At 32.8% G+C, this 25,294-nt stretch overlaps 1 protein-coding gene across 1 annotated transcript in view; it reads left to right on the forward strand.

Moving 5' to 3' along the window:
• Positions 1-25,294, forward strand: part of LOC136027952 (deubiquitinase OTUD6B-like) — a 65,549-nt gene that overhangs the window by 2,427 nt on the left and 37,828 nt on the right. Inside the window, exons 2-5 of the mRNA XM_065705426.1 lie at positions 1,139-1,290; positions 7,011-7,267; positions 9,860-10,079; positions 20,970-25,244. Of these exons, the coding sequence (XP_065561498.1) occupies positions 1,139-1,290; positions 7,011-7,267; positions 9,860-10,079; positions 20,970-21,170 (830 nt within the window). The 3' untranslated portion in view covers positions 21,171-25,244. The remainder of the gene's footprint in view (positions 1-1,138; positions 1,291-7,010; positions 7,268-9,859; positions 10,080-20,969; positions 25,245-25,294) is intronic.

Raw genomic sequence — 25,294 nt, forward strand, 5'->3', positions numbered from 1 at the left:
TGATTCAGTGAAGTGGAAACATATAGGCTTCAACTGTATAGGCCTATATCTTGAAAATTCAGGAATCCAGTTTTCATGGTCCAAATGCAGTTATACAGTTGGTTGTAGCAGTTGTCAAATTAAAAAAAAGGAAATGTAGGCAAAAGTAAGCTATTGTGCTTTATTCAATTTCCATGCTGCACATAGGTATCTAGTGATGAATGTATGCTTAAAGCACCCAAGACAATGAAAGGGAAACTGAGTAAGTTACGTGGAAACTTGTACAACCATATGTATCTTGAAAAATTGGGAGTTGAGTTTTGATGATTAAAATCTCCAACTGTAATTGGACCAATTATGCAGTTATTGGTTGTACCATTTGCCAAATTAAAAGAAGGAAATGTGGGTGAAAGTAAGCAATTTCAAGCTAACACTGTGTTACACTAAACAGCTGAAGAAGGTTTAGTTGTCTTTGGGAATCAACAGATTGATTGCCAATTTTTACATTTTGCAGGATGTGGTGGACCATGTTGCTACTCTTTCTTGGTCTTTTTTTTGGCTAACCATTAGCTCTTCAGTCTTAAAAGAGTCAAATACTTTAGAACCATCAGTTAGAAAACATCAGGCAAGGGCGTTGTGCAGGTTCGTTTTGTGATCATCTGTGCATGTGGTGAATAGAATAATATCAGGATAAATATTGAGTCAGTTAAAGTTGAATTGTTTGAATTGAAAAGTTGAAATGCTTAGAAAGGGGGCCATTAAATTTGAATTATATATATTAAAAAAAACAACTGTGAGACTTAAGCTTAAAGGGTGAGGGTTGAGGAAGAAGGCAGCCCTCTTCATATACAGAATAATTTCTGTTTGTTTTAGTTTGTTTTTAGGTTTAATGTTCAACATTATAATTATTGAGGAGGTTATTCAAAGGTCATAATGCCTATTGAATCAGGCTGGTATCACAATGCACTCAAATTAAAGTCAAAAGAAATTTGTCTTGTATGAAGCATTGTCTAGTATATTAGATTTACCTTTCATTTCATTTAGTTGGGTAAAACATTTAGTTTTCATTTTTTTCCCTGAAAAATGATTATGATTTGCAGTTCTAATGCCCTGTGTTGAAGGATAATGTCTTATTGATTTACTTCTATTATAACTTTAGCAACTGTCCAAGCTCTGAAGAAAACTGCCACAAAGGGTGATAAGAAAAAGAAGAAAGAAGTGCAAGACGAAATTGCTAAGCTTGAGAAGGAGCTCCTAGAAAAGCATGCATTGGAGATCAAGCAGCTTGAAGAAGCAATGGAAAAAAGTCAGGTTAGCTTCCATGTCAGTTTTGTTTTAGACACAAGGGAAATGAGATGCACCCCCCCCCCCATCATTAGTCCAATGATCCAAGTCCTATTCCTTGTCCTCACCTTAGATTCAGATCCATTTTCATCTGTGTGTCCATTGTGACCTACTCCATTTAAAAATTATTGATAGTTAAAATGAGACATTTGAAAAACAATTTGTAGTTACCATACCAATATGTCAAGAGAATCAATATCTCGATTGAATCATACCCTGGCTGATCTTGGTGATTTGGAGAATGTGTTTCCCAAGGAATACAATGAGTCACATAAACCCATTATCTTTTTGCCATCCACATTCAAAATAATTTATGCACAAGATATATTTTATCTTACTAAAGGCTGGGTGAATTGACTTTGGAATAGGGTGGGGGCAAATGAGCTATATAAAATAAAAAAAAATTAAATAAGCTAGAAAAGGCAAAAAAAACGGAAACTGTACATCATGATGACAAGCATGCAGATGCCATAGGCTTGTTCCATCTTCCATAATGCACAACAAGATTATAGTACATAATACACCTACAAGCTTGTCAAATGTTTTAAGAGAAATGCTTTAGTTTAGTTCTAGTTAAGTGTCTTAAATTTTAAAGCAAAATTAGTAGAAATAAGGAAAGAAATAAATAGAGAATAGAGAAGGAAATAGAGAAGTAGAAAATAAGGAAAGAACTACTATAAAAGGTCTCAAAAGTTAAAGAAGTGAGGTTATAGGTCAGACAATGAAATTTGACAGCTAGTTTTTATTGCTATGTCAAGAATGGTAGGGATAAGTTAAGCTTGATGTCTCATCCTTATTTTGTCTGAGGTTTGGTCCTTGTAAGGAAGTAGGAAAGGAATGGCAAGTCACATATATTCTAGCTTGGAACGAAGAAAAACTTCCAATAAGATCTGATACTAATTTAGTTTTCCAAATTAAAAAAAGCGAAAAATGCTACAAATAGACCAAACACCAATAAATTCGTGGTGCAGCTTTGATAAGTTTTTGGTGGCCAGTTTCCAGTACAGCGCTACTATGCATAATAGCGTCCACCACCGCCGTGGATTACTCCCATAGTAAGAGGATGAGAACAGAAAGTAAATAAATGATGCAAAGAAAAAATGAGAAAAAATCGTATCCAATGATAATTTTACTGATTGCAAATTTTCCTTGTTTCTCATTGTCCAACATTTTCATTTGTTGTCAAGTTTAGCCAGTGTCGTTGGAGAAATTATTCACATGACAGAAAGCCTGCAGTGGTCCACAGAAAAAGAAAAAAAGAAGCAAAGTCGGGTACATAATGACAAGCATGTAGTGTCTATGGGTCCCATCTGTGTTCCGTAGCTAGCGAAGTAGCAGAGGAACAGACTGAAAATAAATGAAAACTTGAGACAAAAAGTAATATGTGAAAAATTCGGAACCACTGGTAGTTTTAGTGGTTGCAAATTTGCTCTTTTTTTTTTTTTTTTTTTTTTTTTTTTTTTTTTTTTTTTTTTTTTTTTTTTTTTTTTGTCCATCGTTTTCTTTTTCGTCATGCTTAGTCAGTGTTGTCTCAGAACCTAATCATAGCTGCAAAATTCCTATGGAATTGTTAAAAAAAAAAGAAATAGAAATTCGACTAACATACAAAGACCACAGGTTTGTGGTATCTTCACTAATAGGTAAAAGTTTAAACAGGGATAAGTTCTTTATTAGACAGTGAAAAACAGACAAAAAGTTCTGGATATTTTGACCACATAAAGTGATTGTCATCAGCAGATAAACTAAAGTATTACAATTAAACTGAACTATATATCTAATAAAAGGACTTATCCCTATTTGAACTTTAACTTGATCGTCATAGAAAAGCAGTGTGGTCTTTGAAAAATTTGCTATTTTCGCTAGCAAGCTAATTAGCAGCGGGTGGTAACTGAGAGAAAATAAGTGAAAACTTAAGATAGAGAAAAAACAAAGAAAATTGATAACCAATGACAGTTTTACTGGTGACAAATTTTCTTCTTTTTTCGCTGTCCGTCGTTTCCTTTTGTGTTCATGCTGGGCGACTGTTGTCTGAAAACTTATTTATAAAAGGCTGATAAAAAAGATAAATATTAAATCTATCAGCCTTTTATTTATAAAAGGCTGATAGATAAAATTTTTATCTATTATAAAAGGCTTAGATAAAAAAGGCTGTGAAGTGGTCTACAGAAAGAGCAAAAATAGAATGATGAGCAAAGAAAGTCAAAAGAGCAAAGAAAGAAGAAAGATCAGAAAGAGCAAAAAGTCGAACGACAACAAGAATGCAAGGGCCACAAGCCCAAGCTCTATTCCATAGCACGCGGAGTAGCATAGGATGGGAACAGAAAAAAATATAGACAATGAAAAAAATTCTGAAATTTTTTTTAAGCAATATTTTTATTAAGGCCACTGGCTCATGCTATCTTCCGTAGTAAGTGAATTAATGGAGGATGGCAGTAGAAAGGAAATAAGTGAAATCTTAAGGATGATTGGTGTTCAAACATCCTTATGTACGAAATGATAAGGGTATTCGGCTGACAGTCTCAAAGACAAAGGGTGAAATAATTTTAATATAAAAAGGTAAAGGATCTTATATGTGTACACATGCACGATATAACATGCACATTCCATATAACGTGCACACATGCACGTTATATGGAATAGAACGTTATATGTGTATATAACGTTCGAAAAGCTAACAAGATGCTAGTTTAAAACAAATGAAACCTAATCAATGTCCTCCTGTCGACACTGATTTACAACTACGTTCACTGTAAGCTAGTGACATCGTCCTTTCAGCTCCCTGCGTGGTGTTAGACTAGCTCCTGTTAGTCTCTTCTCAGTTCTATGAAAACAGGTAACAATCCTCCCTTTGACTTCTCAGCTCTGTAATATAAAAACAAGTACCTTTATTCTCTCTTTGATTTCTCACCCCTGTTCCATAAGATACGATTCGTCGTCGCCCCATTTCCCTCGTGCATAGTTTTCAAAAACGGGCTATCCTTTGGATCGAATTAAATCTAGCCAATTGTAGGGAGCTAAACGCTATTAAAATTTTAACTGCGCTAAATGGTATCAATGTGTTAAATATTCACAAATAAATGCTTAGGGTAAGGGTAGCCGCCTTGGCCGAATGGGTTGGCGCGCTGGATTTGGGATCGCTTGTCTGAGAGGACGCGGGTTCGAATCGCGGTGTACCTAATTGTTCAGTTTGGGACGGGGGTCAGTGGCGTGACTGAAAGCTTAGCCAGAGTCGACCCAGCTCTAAATGGTTACCTTGAGAAATCTGGGGAAGGTAAACAGGAAGGGTGCGCGAAAGCACAGGATGGCTGGCTCCCAGCCCCCCCCCCATTGCACTTCCTGGCTGAAGGGCCAAGAAACGGAGATCAACGCCGCCGGTACGGACTGTAAAGTCTAATGCCGTATCCTTTACCTTTACCTTTTTTAGGATAAAGTAAAGGTCTAGAATGGGGCCTCTTCAGGAGTAGACACACTAGAACAAAAAGAAACAAATTTTTCGATTGCTAATTTTATGCTTAGTCCATTGTTTGGTTCGTATTTAAATGGCAAAAAGAAGGAAATATGATTTGCTGATACTTGCTGCACATTATACTGCAATAATTCATCTCATCATTTTCTGGGGAGTTAGCAAAACTTTGTCAAATCAATGTATATAGAGCATAAATAATGTGCCTCTTGTGTCCATAAAGATTTCAAATAAGGCAGGTGGCAGAACAGGAAACTTCAAAATTTTGAAACGGGAACAGCAAATATTGAAACAGAACAGGAAACTCAAATTATTCAGTGAGTCTTCTTTCGACCTGATGTTTAACTTTTTCCAAAGGGACTGCGCTATTCTCAACTTTAAGAAGAAAATTCTGCTCCATTCAATAAAAAAAGGAACTATGAATGGTGTAAGTTTCTTAAATTTGAATATCTATCTCTGGGACAAAACTGGAGAAACTAAATGGTTATTCTAAGATTTCTAGGAAAGATGATGTTGGCTCTTAGTTTTCTGTCGTTTATTCTGATCTTTTCTAAGCTATACCGTTTATGGGAAGACCACCCAATTAATTATGAATAGGTTGGCCACTCAAACTGAAAAGCTTGTAATGGGCAATTTAAGGTGATTCTGTAAGGTATTTAACGACCGTATGACTGAGAAAAAATGAGGAGAAGTCCACAACCAGTGATAGTTTTATCCTCTTTTTACGTTGTCTTACGTTTCTTTTTCTGTCCTGCTTAGCTAGTTTTGCCTCAGAACTTATAAAAGTCTTGTTGTTGAGTCTTATTACCTGTCCCAACGCTTGTAAAGCAGGCAGTTTTGGCTAGTATTTAAGTGGAACTCTAGTGGTCTATGTAGGTTGGTTTAGTGTATTTCTCTGCAATTTCTAGAGGTTAGTTGCTTCTTTTCTTTAAGTAAATAAAAATACATTTTAAATGTTTACTTTCTATCAGGGATGTGGAATTGGTTATGAGTTATAATTGACTCCAGAGACCTTAATATGCCGATTTCGACTCCATTCAGAATTTTTTTTTTATCAAATCTCCGATTCCACAGCTCTGCTTTCTATTAGCACGTTCTAGTTAAAAAATTATGGAGGTTGTATTTGGAATCCCTTTAGAGGGGAAAATAGAAGTTTCCAGCGTAAACGATCGATCATTTTTATAGTTGTGACTTCCTACAGCTAAATAAAGAATGAATTTTTTTTCTCTAGTCCAGACTGTTGAGGTGATTTAACTAAAAAATTCCTTATAACTTCGAAGACCACACTGCCTTTCCATGACGAAAGTAAAACAGTTCAAAATAAGGATGGTACCTTTTTATTGACAGTGAAATATAAAATTATTTAACTGGATATTTCGAACACATATACAGTGTTCATCATCAGCAGTAAAACTGCAGTTTTACTGCTGATGATGAACACTGTATATGTGCTCGAAATATCCAGTTAAATAACTTTATATTTCACTGTCAATAAAAAGGTATCATCCCTATTTTGAACTGTTTTACTTAAAAACTCTTGAGCAAGAGATACTTCAAATTATAAGAAATATTTGTAGAATTTATTGTTCAAAACTTTTTTTTTTTTTTTTTTTTTTTTAATAAAATTGTTAACTTGCGATGAAAGTTTTTTTCTTCTAACTGACAAAGAGAAAAACATTTTGCAGAAGAAGAGAATGATAATGGAGGAAATTGGATTTATGGATGTATGCGTTTTTTCCAAGGAGACTTCACGAATTGTAATCTGTTATATCCGCCCGCATTGTGGAATGAATGAATACGGTGGAATGAATACAGAGAATCGCCCACGTCTCTAATAATGATCCAAAGGATCGTCAATAAAATTCGGCTGTTTGGCATTGAGCTTTAGAGGTTTCTCCTGAATATTTTATAACTTTTTACTTATTAACCTATCTAATGCTACTTTGACTACCTGCATCGTTTTAGACAACGTAAAAGAAACAAAAATATGCTTAACAGAATGATGGTTTAAATGAAGTAAGTAAGAAAAAAAGCAAGAAAGAGGAAAAAAATAGTCCCTGAAAAATTGTGATATAAAAATGTCCTGTTTTAAGCTTCTCTGCAGGAAGAATCCCCCTCCCTCCACCACCTAAGAAATGATGTTGTAAAAGTGTTACTTGTGATCTGATTTATGGCTTCCAAGTTTTCATTTGTCTTTGAGTCGAAATTTGATTTTGTGTTTTAGATCAATGAAAATTCAGCAGTTGTCCCATCTTTTTACAAACAAACTGCACAAGACGATGAAGAATCAGCGCAACGTATGACAAAAGCTCAAAAACGAAGAGAAAGCAAAATGGAGAAAAATAAACGAAGAGAGGAAGAAATAGCAGAGCAAGGTTTGATAAACTTGAGTGGAAAACGACAGCAAGAAATAGAGTCTTTGAACAAAGAACTTAAAGCAAGAGGACTAGAAATACATGAAGTGCCCTCCAATGGAAATTGGTATTTGAAATCATACTTTTTCGCGTTATTTTTCAAATTTATGTTCTTCTTTTAATGCTTTTACGTTTGGTGAAGTACTAAATGCTAATCTTTGCGTTTGAAATGACCCAACACAGCTCAGTTAGACTTATGCAGGCTTGAACTGAAAATAGTTTGTTTCATATAATACGTGCTTCGGTTGTTACATATGAAAACATGATATACCCACTTAAGAATTAGAAAGAGGAAAATAGTGTTTTTTTTTCTTTTTTTGAGTCAACGGAGTAAAAAAAAAAAATAGATCCCTTTATTTATTTATTTTCTTCATCACATTTTTATAGAAAGTGTCCGCAGAAAAGGACTTAGGAGAGGATATACAGTAAATAATCGATTTTGATTTCAAGAAGATAAAATGTGCCTCTTTCTACTGGATTTAATATAAAAAACAAGTTTTCTTTAAATGAAAGTAAGAAGCAACATTAAAACTTAAAACGAATATAAATTACTCCGTATATGAAAGGGGCTTTTCCTACTCAACGCCTCGCTCTATACGCTAAAGTTTGACTCTTCCTCTTAACTCTACTTCTTAAAACAGTTAAAAACTTTAGCGTAAAGAGCGGGGCGTTGAGGGGGAAGCCCCTTTCATAAACGGAGTAATTTCTGTTCGTTTCAATTTTTAATGTCGCTCCTTACTTTCATTTAAAAAAACTTGTTTTTTTTATTGAATCCAGTGGAAAGAGGCATATTTTATCTTCTTGAAATCAAAATCGGTTATTTACTGTACATCCTACTGTTGTTATGAAGGCGTTCCCCATTGGGTTGCACGCATCATTTTGATTTCTAAGGTGTATTATTGGAAATTATGATCTGATGTCATGTGTGGCTATGGGACACAGATCGTGTTGAATTGGAAATTTGATTGAAGAACGGCTATTTAAGAAGGACACTAGGTTTCGGATTCCGTGAGAGTTATTCTTCCTTACCTTTAGCAATAGCCCACTTTATATTTTATCGACACATTACTTTCTAATGAGTCAAATGCTATTGCATTTGTTTTATCTGTTTATTTTCTGTTGATTTAGACTCCCGTCCTGGAATTTGGCTCACACAAAATTGTACACACCCTTCGTCCCCCATCCCCTAATAACTTCTCACGTTATGTAGATATATTTAGTGTTTTTTTTTTTTTTTTTTTTTTTTTTTTTTTTTTTTTTTTTTTTTTTTTTGCCGGTTTCAGTTTCAGGAATTTTTTCAAGGAAATCCTCCTTGCCCAAGAGCTTTCAGATAAAGTTTCAAGCAATAAAAAAAAAAGAAAAAAAGTGAAATCTAAAATGTAGTGTCTTTTGATTTTGTTCAAATTTCCCGTCCATATTCCCTAAAATTTTAGCCTTCACAACTTAGTCTTAATAGTAATAGTATTATAGTAGCAGTGATGGTAGTAGCAATAATAGTATTTTATTAGTAGTTGTAGTAACAGTAGTAGGAGCAGTATTAATAAAAGTAGTATCATGTATATGTTGCCTTTTGGTCAATGGAACATACCCCTCTGGAAACCCTGGAAGTAACATCTTGATACGGAAGTCCTAGAAATATTACTGATGCGCTCTTTTGACCCCATTTTGACAACCTTGTCGTCTTAATAGTTTTAGCCTTGCAAGTAGTTGCAATTGAAGTAGTAGTAGATATAGCTAAGTAGCGGTGGTAGTAGTAGTATTAGTTGTAGCATGCACATATTACCTTTTAGTCAATTGATCTTCCCTTTTAAGCATTCTCTGAAAGTTCCAACTTGATACCCAAATCCGTTCTGGAAATACGCCCTTTTGACAATCTGCATGCACATAGTGTGTTTTGATTTAGTTCAAATTACCGCTCAATATTCGGTCAAAATTTCACCCTCACACGTGTTGCTTTAATCACCATAGTAGTAGTGGCAATATTACGAACAGTATTTACACAATATAGATAGGATTGATACACAATATATGTAATCTATATGGACAATTTTAGGTAGTCCTGTAATAGTGGTATTGGTTGCTGTTCGTTAGAACTAAGATCGGTGTTCGAGCTCACCTGCAGGAACCAACTGCGGGTTCTTGACTTCGATTTTGGTGACGAGATTATACGAAAGCATCTTCATACTAATCCAAGCAAGAAGAAAAAGATGACGATTTTAGGAACTTTCTATCTAGTGGTATATGGCGTTGCTTTGTTTAGCTTATATGAAGTAAACATGCATATCGTAATGTATTCCTATGTGATACACACTATATGATTATATATGAGACATAAATAAATAACATTCTTGGTAACAACATTCTACTAGAACAATTACTGACAGCAAAAAGAATGGAGGCTTACTTACCAGAATAGAGTAAAATTTAAAAGAAAGCATAGATAATGATTAGATAATGATAGATAATTAATAGATAATGATTTTCAAGCTACCGCTAGATGGCTGTGATTTATTTGTATGTCTTTAACGAGTATTGAATTTCCACTAATATCAATTTACCGTAATTTTTAAAGGTGCTTATAAACATAGAATGAAATGATAGAAAAGAAACATGTTTACATGTAAACATGTAATTATAAACACAGAATTTTTACTTTAAGTATGTATCTGGCAATTGATCATCAGCTTCAACAGCATGCACAGCCGTCAAGAGGGAACGCAGAGCTAAGGCGGGCTACAGCTAAATATATGAAAGAGCGAAGCCACGAGTTTTTGCCCTTTTTGACAAGCCCAAAAACGCAGGAACTAATGACAGAACCTGAGTTTGAAGCTTATTGTCAAGAAATCGAACATACGTCTGCGTGGGGTGGTCAGCCTGAAGTAAGTTACTGTTCGATAATTTACCCTGTTCTGTTCACAGTATAAATACATTAAGAGTAGCGAAAACTCCTGCACTGTCCATTGAAGAAATTTGACACACGTTCAGTTTAGACCTCTCTTCATAACTCCTTTGCGCAAGCGCAATATATTCATACTGTAGAAGCAACTGAAACTATTGCTTTCATTTGAGATTTAGTAAAATTGAGCCTGTTATTTCAAATTTATAGTTATAATTCTATAATTTATAATATGAGCTCTAATTTGTTGGGGCTGTAGCTACTACACCCCTAAAATTCAGTTCTAATGAAATAAATAAGCCTGCTATTTCACATCTATAGTTATAATTTTATAATGTATAATATGAGCTCTAATTTATTGGGGCTGTATCTACTACACCCCTAAAATTCAGTTGTAATAAATAAATAAGCCTTCTATTTCTAATTTATAGTTATAATTTTATAATTTTTAATATCAGCTCTAATTTTTTGGGGCTTTAGCTACTACACCCGTAAAATTCAGTCGTAATAAAACGAATAAGTCTGCTATCTCACATTTTATAGTTATAAATTTATAATTTTTAATAGGAGCTCTTATTTATTGGGGCTCTAGCCATTACACCCCTAAAAATCAGCTGTAATAAAATAAATAAGCCTGCTATTTCACATCTACAGTTATAACTTTATAATTTTTAATATGAGGTCCAATTTATTAGGGCTGTAGCTACTACACCCTTAAAATTCAGTTGTAATAAAATAAATAAGCCTTCTATTTCTCATTTATAGTTATAATTTTATAATTTTTAATATTAGCTGTAATTTTTTGGAACTTTAGCTGCTACACCCTTAAAATTCAGGCATAGTAAAATAAATAAGTCTGCTATCTCACATTTCATAGTTATAATTTTATAATTTATAATATGAGCTCTAATTTATTGGGGCTGTAACTACTACACCCTTAAAATTCAGTCCTAATAAAATAAATAAGCCTGTTATTTCACATTTTGTAGTAATAATTTTATAATTTATAATATGAGCGCTAATTTATTGGGGCTGTAGCTACTACACCCTTGAAATTCAGTCGTAATAAAATAAATAAGCCTGCTATTTAACATTTTATAGTTATAATTTTATAATTTATAATGTGAGCTCTAATTTATTGAGGCTGTAGCTACTGCCCCCTTAAAATTCAGTCGTAATAAAATAAATAAGCCTGCTATTTCACATTTTATAGTTATAATTTTATAATTTATAATATGAGCTCTAATTTATTGGGGCTGTAGCTACTGCACCCTTAAAATTCAGTCGTAATAAAATAAATAAGCCTGCTATTTCACATTTTATAGTTATAATTTTATAATTTATAATATGAGCTCTGATTTATTGGGGGTTGTAGCTACTGCACCCCTAAAATTCAGTTGTAATAAAATAAATAACCCTGCTATTTCACATTTTCTAGTTATAATTTTATAATTTATAATATGAGCTCTGATTTGTTGGGGGCTGTAGCTACTGCACCCCTAAAATTCAGTTGCAATAAAATAGATAAGCTTGGTATTTCATATTTATAATTACAATTTTATAATTTATAATATGAGCTCTAATTTATTGGACCTGTAGCGTCTACACCCTTAAAGTTCAATCATAATAAAATACATAGGCCTGCTATTTAACATTCATAGATATAATTTTATAATTTATAATTTGAGCTCTGATTTATTGGGGCCTGTAGCTACTACACCCCTAAAATTCTATTGTAATAAAATAAATAAGCCTTTTATTTCTCATTTATAGTTATAATTTTATAATTTTTGATATCAGCTCTAATTTATTGGGGCTGTAGCTACTACATCCTTAATATTCAGTCATAGTAAAATAAATAACCCTGCTATTTCACATTTTATAGTTATATTTTATAACTTATAATATGAGCTCTGATTTATTGGGGGGTGTAGCTACTGCACCCCTAAAATTCAGTTGCAATAAAATAAATAAGCTTGGTATTTCACATTTATAATTACAATTTTATAATTTATAATATGAGCTATAATTTATTGGACCTGTAGCTGCTACACCCTTAAAATTCAATCGTAATAAAATACATATGCTATTTAATATTTATAGATATGATTTTATAATTTATAATTTTAGCTCTGATTTATTGGGGCCTGTACCTACTACACCCCTAAAATTCAGTTGTAATAAAATAAATAGGCCTTCTATTTCTCATTTATAGTTATAATTTTGTAATTTTTCATATGAGCTCTAATTTTTGGGGGCTTTAGCTACTACACCCGTAAAATTCAGTCGTAATAAAATGAATAAGTCTGCTATCTCTCATTTTATAGTTATAAATTTATAATTTTTAATAGGAGCTCTAATTTATTGGGGCTCTAGCCACTACACCCCAAAAAATTCAGCTGTAATAAAATAAATAAGCCTGCTATTTCACATCTATAGTTATAGCTTTAAAATTTTTAATATGAGCTCTAATTTATTTGGGCTGTAGCTACTACACCCTTAAAATTCAGTCATAGTAAAATAAATAAGTCTGCTATCTAACATTTTATAGTTATAATTTTATAATTTTTAATATGAGCTCTAATTTATTGTTGCTGTAGCTACTACACCCTTAAAATTCAGTTGTAATAAAATAAATAAGTCTTCTATCTCACATTTTATAGTTATAATTTCATAATTTTTAATATGAGCTCTAATTTATTGGGGCTGTAGCTACTACACCCTTAAAATTCAGTCGTAATAAAATAAACAAGTCTGCTGTCTCACATTTTATAGTTATAATTTTATAATTTTTAATATGAGCTCTAGTTTATTGGGGCTCTAGTCACTGCACCCAAAAAATTCAGCTGTAATATAATAAATAAGCCTGCTATTTCACATCTATAGTTATAACTTTATAATGTTTCATATGGGCTCTAATTTATTGGGGCTGTAGCTACTACATCCTTAAAATTCAGTCAAAGTAAAATAAATAAGTCTGCTATGTAACATTTTATAGTTATAATTTTATAATTTTTAATATGAGCTCTAATTTATTGTTGCTGTAGCTACTACACCCTTAAAATTCAGTCGTAATAAAATAAATAAGTCTTCTATCTCACATTTTATAGTTATAATTTTATAATATTTAATATGAGCTCTAATTTATTGGGGCTGTAGCTACTACACCCTTAAAATTCAGTCGTAATAAAATAAACAAGTCTGCTATCTCCCATTTTATAGTTGTAATTTTATAATTTATAATATACGCTCTAATTTATTTGGGCTGTAGCTACTACACCCTTAAAATTCAGTCGTAATAAAATAAACAAGTCTGCTATCTCACATTTTATAGTTATAATTTTATAATTTATAATATAAACTCTAATTTATTGGGGCTGCAGCCACTACACCCCTAAAATTCAGCTGTAATAAAATAAATAAGCCTGCTATTTCATATTTATAGTTATAATTTTATAATTTACAATATGAGCTCTAATTTATTTGCTTTTTCATTGAAGTTGTCTCTAAAGTCACTTTTATAATCACAGGGTCAACCGTGTCACTAAAATCACATTTTGTCACTTTTATTTTAGCCTGTTATTTTTTCTTTGAAATTGTCACTTTTTTAAACACATGGGTTGACTGTGTTGCTAAAATCACATTTGTCACTTTTATTTTAGACTCACTTTTTATTTGAAATTGAAGTCACTTTTTAATCATGGGGATTGTCACTAAAATCACTTTTGTCACTTTTATTTTAGCCTCTCACTTTTTCTTTGAAACTGTCACTAAAGTCAATTTTTTAATCACCGGTGTAGACTGTGCCACTAAAATCACTCTTTGTCACTTTTTCTTTGAAATTGTCACTAAAGTCACTTTTCTTGCCGTTTCAAAATTCGATTTACCTGGTGCTTATTTCTGTGAGCTAGAAAGGTAATATAAAAACATATTGGAAAAAAGGCTCTTGTTGGAAATTAGTAATGGTAATGTGACACAGGACTATGAAAAAAAGAAATATTTCGGAATTCCAAAGCAACATCTCTAAATGTTTATAGATTAATTTTGCGTAAGTCGTGCAGTTATTTTTCATCACAAGCTTTTGATGGTGCCCTTAACACTTATCAGTTTGACTGGCGGATCTGGAGGGTGGGGGTGATCCCTCTCCCTCTTGTTAGGCGTTGTACCCTTCAAATCAATGACAATTCTCCCTTATAGTTAAGTACCAGCTTATAGATTCTAAGTCATTCACTATCAGTTTTTGTTGTTGAAATGTTCCCTCTTTGGCAATTCGTAAGTCCTATCTGTTTTTCATCCATTTGATTTAATATATTCAATGAACTTGAATCAATGAAAAAAAAACTGTACCATCACATGGTAAAACTACAGGATAAAATTATATGACTCTAACTCATATGGTAAAACTCTAGGATAAAATTATATGGGTTCGTAATTATATGGTAAAACTAAAGGATAAAATTAAATGCGGCCCAAAGCATATGGTAAAACTATCGGATAAATTTTGTATGAGCCTTAAATCATATGGTGAAACTATAGGACAAAAATGTATGGGTCGTGAATCATATGGTAAAACTATAGGATAAAATTATATGGGTCCTAAATCATATGGTAAAACTAAAGGAAAATTTTATATGGGTCCTAAATCATATGATAAAACTATAGAATAAATTTATGAGCCCTAAATCATATAGTGAAACTATAGTACAAAATTATATGGGTTGTAAATCATATAGTAAAACTATAGGATAAAATTAAATAGGTCCTAAATCATATGGTGAAACTGAAGGATAAAATTATATGGGTACGAAATCAAATGGTAAAACTATAGGATAAAATTGTATCGGTCCTAAATAATAATTAAATATAAAAAAAACAAGTTTTTTGAAATGAAAGTAAGGAGCGACATTAAAACTTAAAACGAACAGAAATTACTCCTTATATGAAAGGGGCTTTTCCTCTTTGAAACCCCGCTCTTTACGCTAAAGTTTTTATTGTTTTAAAAAGTAGAGTTGCGAGAAAGTACTCATATAATCATACATCCTAAATCATATGATAAACTCTAGGATAAAATATATGGCTCCTAAATCATATGGTAAAACTCTAGGATAAAATTATATGGGTCCTAAATCATATGGTAAAACTACAGGATAAAATTATATGGGTCCTAAAGCATATGGTAAAACTATAGGATAAATTTTGTATGAGTCATAAATCATATGGTGATACTATAGGACAAAATTATATGGCTCTTAAATCATATGATAAACTCTAGGATAAAATTATATGGCTCCTAAATCATATGGTAAAACTACAGGATAAAATTATATGGGTCCTAAAGCATATGGTAAAACTATAGGATAAATTTTGTATGAGTCATAAATCATATGGTGATACTATAGGACAAAATTATATGGCTCTTAAATCATATGGTAAAACTCTAGGATAAAATTATATGGGTCCTAAATCATATGGTAAAACTCTAGGATAAAATTATATGGGTCCTAAATCATATGGTAAAACTACAGGATAAAATTATATGGGTCCTAAAGCATATGGTAAAACTATAGGATAAATTTTGTATGAGTCATAAATCATATGGTGATACTATAGGACAAAATTATATGGCTCTTAAATCATATGATAAACTCTAGGATAAAATTATATGGCTCTTAAATCATATGATAAACTCTAGGATAAAATTATATGGGTCCTAAATCATATGGTAAAACTCTAGGATAAAATTATATGGGTCCTAAATCATATGGTAAAACTCTAGGATAAAATTATATGGGTCCTAAATCATATGGTAAAACTACAGGATAAAATTATATGGGTCCTAAATCATATGGTAAAACTACAGGATAAAATTATATGGGTCCTAAAGCATATGGTAAAACTATAGGATAAATTTTGTATGAGTCATAAATCATATGGTGATACTATAGGACAAAATTATATGGCTCCTAAATCATATGGTAAAACTCTAGGATAAAATTATATGGCTCCTAAATCATATGGTAAAACTACAGGATAAAATTATATGGGTCCTAAAGCATATGGTAAAACTACAGGATAAAATTATATGGCTCCTAAATCATATGGTAAAACTACAGGATAAAATTATATGGGTCCTAAAGCATATGGTAAAACTACAGGATAAAATTATATGGGTCCTAAATCATATGGTAAAACTACAGGATAAAATTATATGGCTCCTAAATCATATGGTAAAACTCTATGATAAAATTATATGGCTCCTAAATCAAATGATAAACTCTAGGATAAAATTATATGGCTCCTAAATCATATGGTAAAACTCTAGGATAAATTATATGGGCCCTAAATCATATGGTAAAACTAAAGGATAAAACTATATGGGTCCTAAATCATATGGTAAAACTCTATGATGAAATTATATGGCTCCTAAATCATAGGATAAACTCTAGGATAAAATTATATGGCTCCTAAATCATATGGTAAAACTCTAGGATAAAATTATATGGGTCCTAAATCATATGGTAAAATTACAGGATAAAATTATATGGCTCCTAAATCATATGGTAAAACTCTAGGATAAAATTATATAGGTCCTAAAGCATATGGTAAAACTATAGGATAAATTTTGCATGAGTCATAAATCATATGGTGAAACTATAGTACAAAATTATATGGCTCCTAAATCATATGATAAACTCTAGGATAAAATTATATGGGTCCTAAATCATATGGTAAAACTACAGGATAAAATTATATGGCTCCTAAATCATATGGTAAAACTCTAGGATAAAGTTCTATGGGTCCTAAAGCATATGGTAAAACTATAGGATAAATTTTGTACGAGTCATAAATCATATGGTGAAACTATAGGACAAAATTGTATGGGTCGTAAATCATATGGTAAAACTACGAATAAAATTATATGGCTCCTAAATCATATTTTAAAACTCTAGGATAAAATTATATGGGTCCTAAATCATATGGTAAAACTAAAGGATAAAATTACATGGGTCCTAAATCATATGGTAAAACTATGGGATAAAATTATGAGTCCTAAATCATATGGTAAAGCTGTAGGATAAAATTATACGAGTACTAAATCATATGGTAAAATTAAAGGATAAAATTATATGGGTCCTAAATCATATGGTAAAACTGTAGGATAAAATTATATGGGTCCTAAATCATATGGTAAAGCTGTAGGATAAAATTATGTGGGTCCTAAATCATATGGTAAAACTATAGGATAAAACTAGATGGGTCCTAAATCACATGGTAAAGCTATAGGATAAAATTATATGGGTCCAAATTAGTTGAAAGTCTATCTTCCGTTGCCCCAATTAAGCCACCTGAGTTTAGGAGAAGGGAGAGAAGTCCTCGCTTTGAAGGAAGGCAAGGGCCCTCCACTAAATTTTGAAACAATTCTGTAAGTCTGGACCACCCAAAAATAAAGTAAAAAGAAGAAATTGACAAACTTTATTGCTAAGCTCAGAAAGTTTGCCTCTTTGCGGCATAATTAAATGCTCTTTTTGTTTTCTTATTTGCTTTTCTGAAATGTCTATCAAAGAAGTGAATATAGTGATAAATACACTTCGCGACATAAAACAAATAAAAAAATGTTGTTAAACCTTTCATTGACCCCAAAATTCTTTTCAGTAAAATAGACGAGGTATACACTACCTTGTCGATTTTTTTGATTTTTTTAACATCCCCCCCCCCCCTTAATTTCACCCTCCAGATCCGTCAGTGATGGACGAGGGATACACTAGTTCGTCGATTTTTTTATTTTTTAACATCCCACCGCCAGTAATTTTACCCTCCAGATCCGTCAGTGTTCTGTTGCTGAGATCCAGAAAACTGGTTTTTAAGAAAGAGTTTTATCGGCAAAGAAAATTTTTATATTGTATAATAAATTGCATACTTACTCTAAAGATTATTTGAACCTTAGCTTCATTCTCATCCGCTATCGCTCCAAGTGGGTGTGTATTGACTTGGCATTACGTATACCGGTCAAAGTATATTCACACTCTCGCTACCTACCCGATCCAGCTTGCTGATTTCAAAGGTCCGAACTAGTGAGGGGTAAACTAAGATAGTTACGATTTGGTGAAGGCTCTGTTGAGTTATGGACGAGGAAAGTCTAGGTTATCCCTTGTATTATATTGCTTAAAGAATACAGTAAGAACATGGCACCAATGGGAATTACAGACAGACACTCAAATAAATAACGCTTAGGTCAATCCCAAAGTACAGCTGTACAGTGGTGCCGTCTATCAATAAACTTCAAAAATGCACAATTTTTCTATTTCCCCTAACTTATATAGTATTTTATCCAACCGTAAATTCGAGCTCTTACTGTAATTTCTTATTTCACATCTCGTATGATGCCCGGTAGATTAAAGCTTATTAAAATGCCCTGGACATCGGGGATATATTATATCCCCTCTTATTTATTAGATTATTTATTTTAATTGATCCCACTTGTTACAAATGCGACACTTTTTTTTTTTTTTTTTTTTTTTTTTTTTTTTTTTTTTTTTTTTTTTTTTTTTTTTTTTTTTTTTTATCCTTGGCCTGTTTAGCCGAGTTTACGAGCTTACATGCATGGAAGTTGAAAGCTGCTCGTTGAGAAACAAAAATGGGCATGCTACGAGTGTCATGGATCAATACAAGTAATTTTTTTTTATCAGTGTCCCTTTAGTTTTTGTAAGGGGACAACTTTTTATGTCAATGTTCTCTTGTTAGGGACATTGTTTATGTCCTCTTGTTGGGGATAGTGTTTATGTCCGCTTGTTTTATGCCAATATCCTTTTGTTTACGCACCTTGTAAGCTCTAAACCAGTCAGAGACAAAAATATCTTTTAGATTATTTTGTATCGTGTTTAGATTTATAGCGGATATTCTTAATTATCGTTTATAAATATATAAAGATTATCATCTCATGCCAGTCTCAACAAAAATAAATTTTGCCCATTTTTAGGCTGCTCGTGCCTCTAATCTAATTTTTTATTGCATTAATGTCCTCTTGTCCCAAGAACCTACTGATTTAAGCTATAAGGAGCTAAAGAAAAAACATTTCTAAGGGAAACATATAAATTGACTCCTTTCAGTGTCAGTTTTCGAGGAAATCATTTTTTTTTGGTTGGTTGGTTGGGGCTACTTGCCCAAAGGACTCAAGGATGCAAGTGTCAAGCTAATCCAAAAAGTGTCTTTGCCCATTTTTAGGGGAATATCCTCAACTAGGTTTCTTGCGCCATAGATACCCCTTCGTCTAGGAACATAGGAAGGTAAATTTTAAGCTGTTTCGAAAAATGGCTTTTCGGCTCTTTTCTTCGCCCTGTTTTTGACGTAGCCTACCTATTTTTTTTTTTTTTTTTTTTTTAGTTAGTCACCTTAACCCATTGAATTTTCCTTTTCGGGTCCGAGCCTGGTAGACCCTTGCCTCCATTTTTTTTCTTCTTTGGTTTAGTTTACAATGGACCAGAGGCGACAAACTTTTGGCTTTTTTGTGCTTAAAACAAGGGCACAAAGAAATTAAATTTCAATGGTACAAAGGTAAATTCCATGGCTTTTTTCAGAGGAAAACAAAACAAAAAAATAGGCCCTTTTTTGGCCCTGTGTTTGACGTATCATTTATTCTTATTTGGTTAGGGTTCCATTAAACCCACTCGAGGCAGAAAAAGGTTTTTGTTCCTTTTGGGGTCCCAGTTTGGAGGATCCTTGCCTCAAATTTTTTCCTCACCTAAGTTTTAAATGGTTCAGAGGCAAATGTATGCCCTTTTTTGCCCTCTCTTCGAAACAATGTTTGACCTCCTCCCCCCCGGTCCTGGTAAGTATCCATGAGAGGTCTAAGCCAATCGGTAAGTATCCATGAGAGGTCTAAGCCAATCGGACATCCAAAACTAAACATGTTCCGTCTTCTCTCTCACTACAAACCATGGCATAAACAGTGGGTAATCTGCCAAATAAGGGCCCTAGCCCCTGGAGCTACATCAGTCTTGTCAACATCGAAGACATGCTAAGTAGACCTTTCAACTATTTCGAACAGTTTTTCTATATTGAAATTTGAATATGGTTTGGATCTTTGTGTACTGAGTGGGCTTTGAGGCAAAAATGGTGCTTTTTGAGAATTGGCTGCCTTCCAATCACTTTTGAGCCTCAAAAGGACTAGGAGGTGTTTGCTCTTTATTTAGTCAACGTTAATACATCACTCTGAAAAACATTTATATAACAAAATAAGAAGAACAAGCCAATTGCCTCATCCCTAGATAATCCCGTAAAGCATAGTGTAAAGCCTTTTCCAACCGAAAACCACAGATTTGCTCTCCAGTTTGCAGGTTTCCGGCCTGATTTCTTGTTTCTTCGTGTCTGGGGCTCTTCCTTTACAATATCTCGAAACATTCCTTCCCATTTTTACTTTGTTTTTATTTTTAGAAGGCTTTTGAACCGTGTTGGTTTTATCTTTCTTATTGATAGGTACACCCTTGCCACTATTTTTTCTTCTTCTTCTTCTTAGTTTAAGCTTACAATGGACCAGATGCAACAAACTTTTGGCTTACTTATATTATAATATACTAGTAGAAGCGTTATATTATAATATAATATCTATTAGGTTATAATAGACTAGTAGAAGCGTTTTGCATTTTTATCAGCTCCGATTAAGGATGCATATGTTTCATTTTTTCATCTCCGCTCTGTTTTTTAAATGGTACGTATTTAGTAAATATTTATTTATAAAACTTACGTAATATATTCATTTGATACTCCCAACAGAGAACTAAGCTTGTAGGGATGGTTAAGATAAATTCAACCAATTATCATTAAGAACACTCAAATAAAGAGAGGGACAGAGAACTATAATCGTTTTTTTTTTCAGCTACTTGCAGTTAGCCACGTATTGAAGCGCACAATTAAAGTTCTTCAAGCTGACGCAGCGCCTCTTTTAATTGGTGAAGAATATTCAAGCGAAAAACCGTTAACAGTGACGTACCATAAGCACATGTATGGACTTGGAGCACATTATAACTCTGTGACAGAAATCAAGTCTAGTCCTGAATCGGTTTTAACGGTTTCATAAGATCTTAATATACGATTTACGTTGTTGTAAAGATTATTATGTTTCTTCACCTCAGACTTTTTGGATTGCTGCTAATATAATTGATACGTAGTGGGGTAACCAATCTTTGAGTGAATTATATGACATAACAGTGTCTGCAGTCAGTTCCTGTTCCGCCTGTCTCCACTCCTCGGCCAATGCTCCACGGATTATGGAGGAGCATGAGAAAAAGGAAAGGAAAATAAGGATGAAAAGGAACGCTGGAAATAAAGATAACGATAAATTGCTGAAACGTCAAAATAATTGTTCATTCATTCATTTCATTACAGGCTATTGACATTTGCAAAATATAGCACCATGGATAGAAGAAAGAAGAGAAATTAGCAGAAAAGAAACCATTTTCTTGCAATGATCAGTAAATTTCTGTTTAAAAAAGAAAACAGGAAGATGCAAAAGAAAACTGACCATAAAAAAAGAAATAAAAATAAACAAAAATCACGTACAACTACAATAGACATAGACTTTTCAGAAGCTCCAAACGCGTGGTATGCATTTTCTATTATATATTTCTTTGCCTTGCTGAACAAACGTTACGTTTTAAATGCTGTCCGAGAAGTGATTAAGCGATTATTTGCCCTACACTATCCTACCGTATGTACTCTCATATCCAACTAAGCATAAGAACCTTAGGAAATAGAATATACCGTAGTAAGATGTACTAATGAAATATTCTATTAGGAAATAGAATGCACCTTAGGACAAGAACCATAGGAAAACTCGACTGGTTTTATCTTGCATTAAAGCCCTTGCGTTACTCTGAAATTTGAAAATAATTTTACAGGAATCAATATATTTACAAAATCTTGCCGAAATGGACTTCATGGCTTTATTAAATGATGCTCTTTTTTAAAAAAGCAAAAGACTGAGTTTCAGCGAAAAATTAGATTATTTGTGTTTAGCTTTAGAAGTCACTGAAAAATTTTCAACATATACAAAGTTTGTTTTCCCTAATCTACATATCCTGATTAATTTTATTTGGTTAAAGAAATTTCATGAAAAAAATTACATTTTTTTATGTATAACGGACGTAAGTTAGTCATCTGTAAAGTTCTATGTTGGATCTTGTTATGTACAGCCCGCTGCCATTTGTGCTTCTGGAAAAACTTCTGGAAAGCTTCTGGAAAGTGCTTTTTATGTATAACGGACGTAAGTTAGTCATCTGTAAAGTTCTATGTTGGATCTTGTTATGTGCAGCCCGCTGCCATTTGTGCTTCTGGAAAAACTTCTGGAAAGCTTCTGGAAAGTGCTTTTTATGTATAACGGACGTAAGTTAGTCATCTGTAAAGTTCTATGTTGGATCTTGTTATGTGCAGCCCGCTGCCATTTGTGCTTCTGGATTAATATTTGTCTTTAGACCTAATATAAGAACTAAAAATTTTTTTGAAAAGAAACAGGCTTCAATTATTTACAAAAAAATAGATTATTTGTGTTTAGTTTTAGAAGTCACTGAAAGTTTTTAAATAAATACAATAGTTGTTTTGCCTAATCTACATATTCTGAGTAATTTCTTTTGGTTAAAGAAATTCTTTGGGAGAATTTACATTTTTTTTTTTTGTATAATGGACGTAAACTAGTCACTCTCACTAAAATCTTAATCGAAACCAGCACTGAAGGTGGCACTTGTGTAGTTATATATTGAAACCCAAGGCTCTGGGATCAGTAAATGCAATTCATGTCAAAAAATTGTTATACTTCCTCGAATATGTTTTCAATAAGTTTCGAGGATTTCCCATTGAATAATTTGTCTTCTGTCGCTTAAAGGCTAAATTGAGCCTGTTTTAACTCATTTTTTATATTCTAACTTGATTCTGGCATTTAGTGAATATTTTGGAAAGAAAAACAACAATAAAGTTATGTAATTTGAAGAAGAATTATGAGGCGAAATACTTCATTCATTAATTCTTCTTTTGTTATCAGGGAAGTGCAGAAACCATTGTACATTGCAGATGATTTTCTGTAGAACTAAAAATTTATTTCAAGAAAAATAACCCGTTAAAAAAAAAAAAAAAAAAGATGGTGTAGTTCTGCAAAAATAGCATTTAATTTTCTGAGCTGCAATATGAGCCATCGTTTTCACGCAATTAAATATTTAAAAAAAAACAAGTTTTTCAACTGAAAATAAGGAGCAACATTGAATCTTAAAACGAACAGAAATAATTATAAATTTGATGGGGTGGCCCCCTCCTCATTACCTCATTATTACTCTAAAGTTTGACTTTGTGTTCCAGTTATTTAAGAATGACTCATCAAACACTAGGGCCGTTTAATTAGAATAATAAGTTTTTTTCTAAGTTAAAAAAACTTGCGTAAAGAGGGATGTATTGAGTTGGGGATAACCCCCCTCATATTCGTAATAATCTCTGTTCTTTTAAAGTTTTAATGTTGCTCCTACAAAGAATTTGTTTTTCGTTTAATTTTTGATCGTGTTTTAAATAATGCTGGAAAATCTATCTCCCCCTCAATGGAAAATCCCTCCCTCCATGAAAAATTCCTCCATGGAAATACCTCGCATGTACCCCCCAACCTGAAAACTATCTATATACTTCTCAATAGCCAATATTAATGTAAACAATAGGCAAATCTCATTGCTTGTATACCTTCCCCCGGAGCCTGTTGGGGGTCAAGCCATCCTCAAAGACATAGTAGTTACATCTCTCGACTATGCTGAACAAAATGGCTATCTCAAAGTTTTGAGCGGGTGACTTTGGGAAAAAATGGGTGAAGGAGGGATCTAGCTGCCCTCCAATATTTTTCTCACTTAGGAAGGGCAATAGAACTTTTGATTTCTGATCAAATGAGCCCTCTAGTGATCTTCTAGGATATCTGGTTCGTTATGATCACCCTGGGAAAAACAAATAAAGACGCATCTGGTCTTGCTTAACTGGCAAAAAATGCAAAATTCCAAATTTTTGTGTATAGCGGCTTGAGACGTCTACAGTAACGTTCTCTAATATGCTGAATCTGATGGCGTGATTTTTGCTAAGATCACTTAATATTTTAAGGCGTTTTCCCCCTTTTTCACAAATTGGGCAAATTTTCTCTGGCTTGTAACTTCTGATTGCTAATTTTAAACTTGACGAATTTTATATATTCTGAATAAGCATAAAAATTCGATTCTTTTGATGTATTCATTGTCACCATGACTGTTTCTTATAGTTTCGGTTACTTTTGGGCGGTATCGCCCCTTAATTCCAGTTCGTTATGACGAACTGCTTGATTTTGTTTGTTTTCGCATAATTTATACTTTCAGGCTCCTCAAAAAATTATCACATTATATTAATTATTATGTTATACTACATTTTTTTACATCAATCTACTTGAAAAGATCTGATCAGAGAGGTATTAACAATTATTATCATTAATGATAGCAATATCAATACACTGGAATGAAACTATCCAACCTCCAAATGTGCTTTGATTGAAACTATCCTATGCTGAAAATACCTTTCATGAGAGCTTTTGAAGTTTTTAAGATTGTCTTCACTGTACTTCAACAAGAAGTTATAGGAGAACAACCAAACTGTTTTCTCAGGGTAGATCAAACTCTGCTGCTTGAACCAATGTCAAGTCTAAATCAGGGCTAAAAATAGATTCAGGGTGTGATAAAAGCAATTTTGTAATATATGGTAAAAAAGAAAGGGCAATTTTGGAAGACATTGTGGTGCCAATTCTGATTCCAAACTCATATTTAGTACAAGATTGACTAATAATCCATTTTTGGAAGTAGCATAGTTTGAATCGGACGGCATTTGGAGGTAGCATAGTTTCATTCAACTAGAGGAAGAAAAACACCGCTCGTAAATTTAAATTTTCCAACAAAAACATGATATCAACTTTTTCTTCCATTAACTTAATCCACCATTTTTAATAGAAGGGTAATAATCGTAAACAAAATAAACTACTGGATCTTAAAAAATTCACAGCAACCACATTTGTTCTACAGACAATTTCGTACTCTTTGAACCATTTCAAGAGTACGGGAACTTCGTCACTAGTCATACATTCCGGTGAAGAAGAAGCAGGCTTTTCTAACGGGTTGTACATTCTTCGTTGCACATGTGATATATTCAGCTGTCACTGAAGCG

Source organism: Artemia franciscana, chromosome 6 (assembly GCF_032884065.1).
Source record: "Artemia franciscana chromosome 6, ASM3288406v1, whole genome shotgun sequence".
Classification (NCBI taxonomy): Eukaryota; Metazoa; Arthropoda; class Branchiopoda; order Anostraca; family Artemiidae; genus Artemia; species Artemia franciscana.